This window comes from Chiloscyllium plagiosum, chromosome 9, assembly GCF_004010195.1.
Source record: "Chiloscyllium plagiosum isolate BGI_BamShark_2017 chromosome 9, ASM401019v2, whole genome shotgun sequence".
Lineage (NCBI taxonomy): Eukaryota > Metazoa > Chordata > Chondrichthyes > Orectolobiformes > Hemiscylliidae > Chiloscyllium > Chiloscyllium plagiosum.
This window is the reverse complement of record NC_057718.1, coordinates 59008945-59020143: the sequence shown is the minus strand read 5'-3', so window position 1 is coordinate 59020143 and position 11199 is coordinate 59008945. Positions and strand designations below refer to the sequence as shown.

Here is an 11199-nt window from a genome sequence, read left to right as displayed (position 1 = left end):
ACCCAGCACCGATCCTTGTGGCACTCCACTGGTCACAGGCCTCCTGTCTGAAAAACAACCCTCCACTACCACTCTCTGTCTTCTACCTTTGAGCCAGTTCTGTATCCAAATGGCTAGTTCTCTGTGTATTCTGTGAGATGTAACCTTGCTAATTAGTCTCCCATGGGGAACCTTGTTGAACGCCTTACTGAAGTCCATATTGATCACATGTACCACTCTGCCCTCATCAATCCTCTTTGTTACTTCTTCAAAAAACTCAATCAAGTTTGTGAGACACAATTTCCTACACACAAAGTCATGTTGGCTATCCCTAATCAGTCCTTACCTTTCCAGGGCTGATTACCACTTTTCTACAGTCCTTTCTTTTCATTGGAATATACTTTTGCTGGACACTTTGAATAATTGCTTTGAAAGTCCTCCACTGTTCCTCAATTGTCCCACCATAAAGTCTTTGATTCAAGTCTACTTTAGTCAACTCCTCCCTCATCCTATTGTAGCTTCCTTTGTTTAAGCCCAGGAGCTTGGTATTGGATTTTATCTTCTCACTTTCCATCTGTATTTGAAAATCAACCATACTTTCAAGAGAATTCCTGTCATGTACATCCTGTCCATCAGGATTCCCTCCAACAATTTGCCTACTACTGACATCAGGCTCACTGGTCTATCGTTCCCTGGCTTGTCCCCATAGCCCACCAAATAATAATATCACATTAGGATGGGGAATAAACAAACAAAAAAAATAAATGCCTGTAAAAATGTTACAGTAATTATCATGGGGGATTTTAATCTATGTCAATTGGTCGAGCCAGGTCGGTCAAGGCAGCCTTGAGGAGGAGTTCCTTGAATGTATCAGCGATAGTTTTCTTGAACAGTATGTAATGGAACCAACAAAGGAGCAAGTTATCCTAGATCTGGTTGTGCTTAATGAGACAGGAATAATTAATGATCTCATAGTTAGGAATTCTCTTGAAAGTATGGTTGATTTTCGAATACAGATGGAAAGTGAGAAGATAAAATCCAATACCAAGCTCCTGGGCTTAAACAAAGGAAGCTACAATAGGATGAGGGAGGAGTTGACTAAAGTAGACTTGAATCAAAGACTTTATGGTGGGACAATTGAGGAACAGTGGAGGACTTTCAAAGCAATTATTCAAAGTGTCCAACAAAAGTATATTCCAATGAAAAGAAAGGACTGTAGAAAAGTGGTAATCAGCCCTGGATGTCTAAAGAAATAAGGGAAGCTATAAAATTGAAACCTAAGGCATACAAGGTGGCAAAGACCAGTGGCAAACTAAATTGGGAAACTTCAAAGGTCAACTGAAAGCCTCAAAAAAAGCTTTAAAGTTAAATAATCTGAGCGTAAACTAGCTCAGAATATGAAAACAGATAATAAATGTTTCTACAAATATACAAAATGTAAAGGAGTGGTTAAGGTAAACATTGGTTCTTTAGAGAATAAGAAGAGTAATAATTGGAAATGAAGGAATAGCCAAGGCATTGAACAGGCATTTTATGTAAGGCTTCACAGTGGAGGACATGAATAACATGCTAGTAATTGACAAGGAGACTAGGGTAGGTGAGGACCTGGAAAGTATTGTTAACATAAAAGGGATAGTGTTGGGAATGCTAATGGGGCTAAAGGTGGAGAGGCCTTCTGTCCTGATGGAATGCATCCCAGCGTACTAAAAAAAGATGGCTGGAGAAAAACCAAATGCACGTGTTATTTTCCAAAATTTTCTGGATTCTGGGCCAGTTTCAGCAGACTAGAAAACAGCAAATGTGATGCCACTATTTAAAAAAGGAGGTCGATAAAAGATGGGGAAAAATAGGCCAGTTAGCTTAACTTCTGTAGTGGGGAAAATGCTTGACCTATAATCAAGGAAGAATTAGCAAAACATCTAAATAGAAATTGTCCCATTAGGCAGATGCAGCATGGGTTCATGAAAGGCAAGTCATGTTTAGCTAATTTACTGGAATTCTGTGAAGTCATTATGAGCGCAGTGGACAATGGGGACCCAGTAGATGTGGTGTACCTAGATTTCCAGAATGCATTTGACAAGGTGCAGCACAAAAGACTGCTACGTAAGATAAAGATGCAATGCATTACAGGCAGTGTATTAACGTATGGATAGAGGATTGGTTAACTAACAGGAAGCAGAGGGTAGGGATAAATGGCCATCAGTGCCTCAGGGTTGAGACCACGTGTTGAGACGGTTGTTTACAATTCGCACATATGATTTGGGGTTGGGGACATTTAGTGTGTCAAAATTTGCAGAGAGGACTCTGAAAGTTTGCAGAAAGATATGGTTTAAGGCCTGGCAGATGTAGTTCAACATTTATAAATGTGAAGTCATCCATTTTGGTTGGAATGATAGTAAAAAGGACTATTACTTGAATGGTTTTTTAAAAACATTGCAGCATACTGCTGTGCAGAGAGACCCGTGCATGAATTGCAGAAGTTTGGTTTGCAGGTGCAACAGGTAATTAAGAAGGCAAATGGAAGTTTGTCCTTCATTGCTCAAGGAGTTGAGTTTAAAAGGAGAGAAGTTGTGTTACAATTGTATACGATGCTGGTGAGACCACACCTAGGGGACTGCACTGCATCCTTGAGAAAGTATGTACTAGCACTGGAGGGGGTGCAGAGAAGATTCACTAGGTTGATTCCAGAGCTGACAGGACTGACTTATGACGGCAAAGTAGACTAGGATTATATTCATTGGAATTTAGAAGAATGAGAGGTGATCTTTTAGAAGCATATGAAATTATGAATGGAATCGATAAGATAGAAACAGGGAAGATGTTTCCACTGGTGGGTGAAACCAGAACAAGAGGGCATAGTCTCAAAATTAGGGGGAGCATATTTAGGACTGAAATAATGAGGAACTTCTTCACTCCAAGGTTTGTGAACCTGTAGAATTCTCTGCCCAGTGAAGTAGTTAAGGCTATCTCATTGAATGTTTTTAAAGTTAAGAACAATACTTTTTTGAACAGTAAAGGAATTAAGGATTATGATAAGAGGGTGGGTATGTGACCTGAAACCACAAAAAGATCACCCATGATCTTACTGAATGATGGAATCGGCCTGAACGGCCAGATGACCTACTCCTGGTTCCTATGACTTGTTATTCTATCCGTTGTATCCATATGGCCAGTCAAGTACGGCTTCTGGTCAAAAGTAACCCCAAAAATGTTGACTGTTGGAGAATTAGTGATGGTAACAGCATTTACAGCGTGTGACATGAATTCTACTTATCACTTCCTAGATAAGTCTTGGCATTGTCCAGGTTTTGCTGTATTTGGACATGGGCTATTTCAGTATCTGAATTGTTGTGAATGTTGAAATTGTGTCACAATCAACAAACATCCCACTTCTGGCAAGGTATTGAAACAGCAGCTGAAGATGGTTGTGCCTAGGACACCACCCTGAAGAACACTTGCAAAGATGTTCTGGAACTTTGATGACTGACTTCTAACAACAACAATCACCTTCCTATGTACCAGGCATAAAACCAACCAGCAGAGTTTTCCCTTTGATTTTCACTGAATCCAATTTTGCTCGGGTTCCCTGAAGCCACACTTGGTCAAATATGGCCTTGATTTCAAGGGCGGTCACTCTCAACTCACTTTTGGAATTCAACTCTTTGTCTATGTTTAAACCAAAACTAAAGGTAGGTTGGCTGTATGTGACCATAGTGGAACTCAAACAAGGCATCAATGATCAAGTGCTGCTTGATAGCACTGTTGCTGATACTTCCCATCACTATATTAATGATCAAGTGTAGACTGATATGACAGTAAGTGACCACATTGAATTTGCCCCACTCTTTGTGTACAGAATGCACCTGGGCAATTTCACACATGTCAATGGAACTGTGTATGTGTGTTGCAGGGGGGAAGGTGTCAAGGATAGAATTTGCTTCTAATTAGGGTTACAATCCAAGTCTGAAAATAGCAGCCTTTGACTTCTAAAAATTATATTTCCATCCTTTTAGAATTGTCAAATAACCCATGCATTGTTGATTGAACATTGTTACTGAAAAATGGTGTACTTCCTGCTGGTGTACTTTTATGGATTTGCACTCACTCACAAAGTCTAAGGTAACATCATATGATGTTCTGGACTTTGGACACATGAAATGCCTATCATGTGGCAATAAAATGCTTTGCTCTATTTGGCATCCTCTTGTCACTGGGCAAATTATAAAAGTATTTTTTCTGCATAAATATCACATCAATAATATGCTTTACAGAGGTATAAACTGTAGAATGCCTTATTCAGCTGACATCCAAATTGTGGTTTCAAAAGTCACTGTGGCTTGAAATCTTAATTCCATAATAACTTTCATAACTATGGAAACAGCATGATAATTCTTTGTGAAATAGCTGCAGCAAAGATCAAAGCTATCATTACTTTCAGTGAGGTGAAACTGCTGAACTACTTGAAGAGCAGAAATGGGAACTTTCAATGTAGAAATCATCCCAAAGAAGGTACAGGTTAAAAGAAAGGGATGAGCAGTAGAGAATACCTGTGAATGAATAGTCACAAGAAGATTTGCAGGTTTTAATAGTGAATGGAAAAAGAAACAGCTTGGAGAGAGCTTCCCAGAGGAAGACTGCAGTGAAAGAAGACTCTACCTATTTTGGGTCCTGAAGAAAGTGTAAAATATATCATGGTGAATTTCAAAAGACAAAGGATGTGAGATTAGTTATAAAGCAGGAGAAAATTGTAGAGCTAGACAATTAAGGAAGACTTAAGAAAAAATTTTTAATGCCACACAATACATGTATGTCAGATAAGTCAGATAAATAGAATTATGAGATTTATGAGTTTATGTTTTGAGATGGTGTTCTTGGTATAAGATAAATATCACATGACCTGTTCCAAAATTTGCCTGCCAACAGGCTTGGGTGACATAATATTAAAGAGTAAAGGAGGCCCAGGTTGTTCACTGCAAAGAAGCCATAAGGTTTCACACTTGGAAGATAATGGCAGCAGAATCTGTATTTGCAATGGTTTGACCACCAGTCTCCAAAATCCTAGGTTTCTACATAATTGTTCTTGTAAACTATCCATTTACTTCCAAAATAAAAGAGATGAGTCTCAAAGATAAGTAGCCAGTATTTCTATCTGGATAAAAGGCCTATGTGACTTACAATGCCAAAGAGATGGGCTTTGAAAGCAGAAGGACGTCTAAGATACCCCTATAAACTCACATATAAGAGTCTGCTAGGATCTACAGAAAACAATTAGAGGTCAAAAGTTTCAATTTGGTTCACCATATAGGAAAACAAATGAAAGCTCATACTTGGACTGAAACAAAAAACAATTTGAGAGAAACTAAATTACGGCTGAATGATTTGCCTAGTTTACATGAGAACCATCAACAGAAAAAAAACTTACAACAAATGGGATTAATAAACATTAGACTGGGAGGAAAAGAACATAACTAAACCCTCAAGAGATGAGAATCACTTTGAACTGGTTCAAAGAATATTGAATGTGTACTTAAACGATAATGCAATGTATACTTTCAAAGTGGAATTTTCTTGATTGTATTATCAGCAAAAAGGGAAAGTTCAGTTCTGTAATTTAATGTATAAATTGGCTACCAACATATTTAGTCAGTGTAGGTGATCCTCGATTTATGAGCACCTGACTTATGAATGCTTGTATTTATGAGCGTGATCCCATACGGGGTGTAATTCTACAGACCTGATATATGTGTTTTCTGTACTTACAAACAGCTGCTCTACACTGCCCTTCATTGTGTTCCAAACTGCGGATAAATCGACTTGTGAACGGATTCCAGAATGGAACCAGTTTGTAACCTGTGGACTACCTGTTTTTAGGAGAAAGTGAGGACTGCAGATGCTGGAGATCAGAGCTGAAAATGTGTTGCTGGAAAAACGCAGCAGGTCAGGCAACATCCAAGGAGCAGGAGAATTGACGTTTCGGGCATGAGCCCTTCTTCAGGAATGAGGAAAGTTTTTACTATGTTTATTACAGTAACATTCTGTAAGTGGAAAATTTTGTTGTGTTAAACTTTCAGGTAATGACTTTTTAAAGAAGTTATTTGTCTCATCAATGATCATAACCAGATCTACAGTGAAACAGGATTTGGTATCTATACTTTAATCAAATTGCAATTTATGGAGATGGCAGAATGGATGATATGCAAGGATACTGGAGACAAAAACAGAGAAATTGCAGGAGAAACTCAGCAGGTCTGGCAGTATCTGTGGAGCGTAAAAGAACTAAAGTTTCAGGTCCAGTAACCCTTTTTCAGAACTAGGAGACAGGAGACATTGTCTTGCACAGTACATAAAATGAGGCATCTCATGATCAATGCAATCTAATGAACACCCCATTTGACCATCTGTAAGGGTTAAGAGGATACAAAGAAATGTCTGCATGTCTTCAACTCATATGACCTCGTGAATTAGTATTGATTTAGTATTGATTTAAATATTTATAACAAAAATTAATCTTGAACTGATTCAGTAGTTCAGTATATTGCAAATTATCTGGCTACACTGAAAGTACTGTTTTTTACAAAATGAAGTGAGAGCATTTTCTATTTTTCTGCCTCTTAATATTTATCTACTTAGCTTGTCAGTAGATACAACTGGGTGAATTCTGTGCAACAGCTCAAATTAGTAAAAGTGTTAAGAGGCAATTCCACAAGATAAAGATCCAGTTTTTCATTCACATATGTGAAGTAATGCTGAATAATCAATGACAAAATCATTTCCATTGCTGGCACAGACATAAATATTTGCCTTAACTTACAGGAATATATGTGATGATGTTCCAGTCTCAACTGGCAGTTGAGTAAATCTCTTCAAAGATATAAAAGATGAACTCAGGAGCAAAGGTGGTCACCTTCATCAAGGTCAGTGATGTTTATAGTTTTTGACTGTGTCTAAGAGCATACTTTGCTCATTGTGTACCAACCAGAATTTTAACATTCTATCACTTGGTAGATAAGTGCTGTGTAAAATGGCTAAGCTACTGATGCAGAAGTCTTCGTTATAACCAATTTGCTTAAGCTTCGTCGGTGCAATAGCCTGGTTCAGCAGATGGTTGAAACATAACTAAGTGTAGAAATGGACAATATTATCAAGCCTTCTTGACGAGTTGTTGATCAGGTACTTCAGCTCTTGAGATATTATGTCAATTTCTTTCAACAGATCATAATGACATTTTAAAATGAATTAGTTGTCAAGCACTGTATAGACTATAATTTTACACATCGTACTAATAGGAAGTAAGCTAATGTCAAATCTTAATCACATTCAGATATTTACTAAGATATCTAACATTCACACATTTTGAATATTAACCATCTGCACATGGAATAAATTAACACTTTGCTAACAAAAATAGCATGGATTATATATTAGAATTTGAAAAGTTGAAATGCAACATGAAAAGTGCAGTTTAAATTGCAATGTTCTATGCCAAGCATAAAACAAAATATTAAATGAAGTAACAAAGATACCGATCTTGTGTCAAGTGACTGCCCAATTGCAACAAATTCAACTGTTTTCATTGAAAGCGAGACGGAATGGTTAGAAATAACAAATGTAGAAATTAACATGACTGCTATACCCTAACAGAACTGCTGGCTTTTGCCAGTTAATTAAATATTTTATATCACTGGTTAATAAATATAACCATACTTTCCTATAAGGGTTGCATACCACTTGGATGTCATACTATTTTCTATCAATAGCAATTTGAATTCCAACTGGTCATTCAGCAAGACTCTCAAATTCAAATAGCTCTACATTGTTCACAATAGTAAGGCTGTCAATGCGTTGGTAGATAGAATTTCAATGTTCTGACAGCCCGAGCCTCCAGACAGTTAAATAGTTTTAAGATTTCAATCACCAATATCACCTGACTGATTTCCAAAATGTGACTTTTTTGTAGCTGTTCTGGCTATAATGGCTGGCAGTACTTGAAGCATTATCACTGACATATAAGATAAGCTACCTATAATAGATTTATTATTAAATGTCATGAATGGTGGGCACCATTTCTTTATTCTTCAGGAAGCCAGTACTCAATCACCACTTGGTCTTGCAGCTCAGTTACAGAATGGGGGAAGGAAGAGACCCCGCAATCTCCAGACACTGCTTCATTCTCCTGGGAAACTGCAAGTCTGGCTGGGCCCATCAAATCCTCCTTGTGGTTTGGGGCCTCTCTTGCTGCTGGTACCAACCTGGCGCTTGCATCATCTGCCCCCTGGGTCCTGAGGGATGTGATTGGGGGGCCCTCCCTGATAGCAGCAGGAGGGCAGCGGGGTCGCTCCCACTTGGATCGGTTTTCCTCGGCTTCCTCCATGTCATCGGAATCCGGGACCACAAGGTCGGGGCTCGGTGTCCGATCACTGGCAGCCTTGGGTGGGGGAGCGGCCCAACACCTCGGCCCTGGCACCTTCCCGGCGGCGGCCTGGTCTCCGCTCTCCACAGACAGGCCCGGCCCGGCCGACCCGCCCGTTTTCCCGCTGTGAGCCGGACTCCCTCCATCCTCGGGACTGAGGGCCTCCTTCACAAACGGCTCCCGGAACAAAGGCGCCGCCACTCCCGCCCTCCGCACCGCCTCCGAGGCCCGACGGCTCGCCGCAGGCTGCTCGCAGGACTCCCGCAACTGCGGGGCCGCCAGGCGAGTGAGAGGCGCCGGGAAGAAATCCGAATAGAATTCCTCCAACATGGCGCCCGGCGCCCACCACCTGCCGCCTGCCAAGGCGCCAAAACACAAACACCGCGAGATCAGCGCGGGACCAGCTCCACCAATCACAGAGCGGGGACCGCCAGCACCTGCACGAGCGCGTGGAGCAGCTGGCCGGTGCCAGCTCTTTAAGCTGGGGACGAAGTGACCTGCATTAATGTAGCGCCGTTCACTGAACACTCCATAGCTTGACAATGCAAATCAAACGCATTTTTAACTTGCAAATCCATGTAAATTGAATTTTCCAATCCTTGTAAAGCAAATGCGTTCGAAACTCACCCTAACCATAAAGTTGACATACCACCTGAGTGGCTGGTAACTGGTACTTGCAATTGTTTGTAGGCCTTCAAGGAGTCTCATAAAATTAAACGGGATCTTTTAGGCATGAGGACACTGTTATACATTACTCAAATGTTAAACTGAAAAAAACTGCCTAGAGTACTAACTAATAAATTTCCGTGTAATTTTTCAAGATAATTTTCAGTTGCTTAAATCCAGTTGTTCAGTGTTGCACTAATCATTGTGATTGAAATGCTTACTGTGGTTGAAACTTATTCAAACGTCATCTAGTTACCACTCTTTGTTTGTCTTTTTTTAAAAAAAGAACATTTTTTAAAAATTAAATTTTAAAATGCTGCCTAATTGTGCTGGATTGTGGCAATTTTTATATTTGCTTATCTGTAGAAGCTTTAGAGAAAATAAACTTTAAACGCAGACTTAATTCTGAGTGCAGTTTGAATTCAGATCATCAAATTTGCCCAAAGGAACATTTAAAAATTCCCAACCTGTTTGTTAGGAAAATATCCTTAATGCTGTTGAGTGTCTTAGACTTCTCTCTAAAGGCATCTTAAAAGCAAATTATTGCTATATACGTCCTGATTGATATCACTGTCTACCATCCATCAATGTGATGATGATCAAGAGGAGACTGATGAGGTAATAATTGGCTGGTTGGATTTGTTCTGCTATTTGTGGACAGGTCACGTCTAGGAAAATATCCATGTTGTTCTGTAGATGGCAGTTGTCACTGTCCTGGTACTGTGGCTAGTTCTAAAGCACAAGTCTTCACCACTATAGTTGAGTTTTGTATGTTTTCTTGTTTGATGGAGAGATGGTCTTGTTATACTTAGTCCTTGATGCTGAATGAATGCTAGTGCTGTGTTCTGTTAGCATAAGTGTTCTTCTGAGTTAGTATTTTGGTGAATTTGACTCCTGAAATCAGCAATGGCAGTGGAACCACACATTTCAGGGAATGGCTAATAAGGTGAAGCTGGTGTTGTTACAGTAAACCCAGTGGAACTCAACAGTGAAGGAAAACCATTAAGGTCAGAATTGTAGTGGCTGAGATGGCAATATGGGAACCACAAACGAATGAAAGAGGCAGGCACAATCCTGTAGACATTATAAGAAAGCAAAATATCAAAACAAAGAAGATCTGTATAATTTTTAGCTCTCAGCATCTTGCATTCTTCAATGAAAATGAACAGATTTCTGAATTAATTCTTCATTGAAAACAAGATCTTGCCTCTTGTGGAGGTTTGTTTAGCTTAGTTGGCTGGATGGCTGCTCTGTCAATGAAGGATGATACTAACATTGTGGGTTCAGTTCCTACACAGTCTGAGGTTATCATGAAGGATTTTCCTTCTCAACCTTTGACCTTCGCTGAGGAATGGTGACCTTAGGTTAAACCACTCTCAGTTGTCTCTCTCTCTCTAATGCGGGAGGCCAATGTTCTGGTAAGACTGTGATGACTTTACCTTTAGAGTCTTGTCTCCCAGTTTCTTCTATGTAAAGCAGGAGAAAATCAAGGGCCAGTTATTCCAGACTAGTTGAGAAATTCTTGCAAAATTATTTTGGAATTGCATTATTAACTACCTGGGAGGAGGACTGTTACTACTGCATGTATTGAAAAGAGTTTTAAAAGGGCTTCGACCATCGATGCAACATTTTCAAAAAATATATTGTAGGTGATTATGACTGTGCATTAGTGGAGGACAGAAAAAACTGCAGCAACTGGTTTTGTTCTTCCCCCAACTTTTATTTCTATTCAGTCAATAAACATTTAAAAAAGGAGAGTTGTACAACATACTGTTGATTTACAATCATCAACTTTAGACTGTGTCCAACTTATCCATGCCAGCAAGACATCCCAAATGACCTTGTTCCATTTATCAGAATTTGGTCCATATCCCTCACAATCCTTCCAATTCATTTCCCCACCCAGATAACTTTTAAATTTTGGAATTGTACTCGTCTCCACCACTTGCTCTGGCAGCTGGTTTGATACTTGCACTAATCTCTGCATGAAAACGTTACCCCTCAGGTCCTTCTTAAATCTTTCCCCATAACTTTAAATCAATGCCCTCTATTTCTGGACACCCCACTCTTGGAAAAGCCTTGGATATTCACCCTATCTATGCCACTTATGACTTTATAAACCTCTGCAAGGCTACCCCTCAGTC

The 11199-nt window shown here is 39.5% G+C and overlaps 1 protein-coding gene across 3 annotated transcripts in view; it reads right to left on the bottom strand.

The window, feature by feature from the left end:
- Positions 1-9040, bottom strand: part of LOC122553227 — a 13190-nt gene extending 4150 nt beyond the window's left edge. For 2 of the 3 annotated variants that reach the window (XR_006312650.1, XR_006312649.1), the window contains exon 1: positions 6791-9040. Coding sequence is in view for 1 of the 3 variants with exons in the window: in XM_043696815.1 (XP_043552750.1) it covers positions 8048-8719 (672 nt within the window). In the remaining 2 variants the exon portion in view is untranslated. The remainder of the gene's footprint in view (positions 1-6790) is intronic. The other variant, XM_043696815.1, reaches the window with a different exon arrangement.
- Between the last annotated feature and the right edge of the window lie 2159 nt (positions 9041-11199).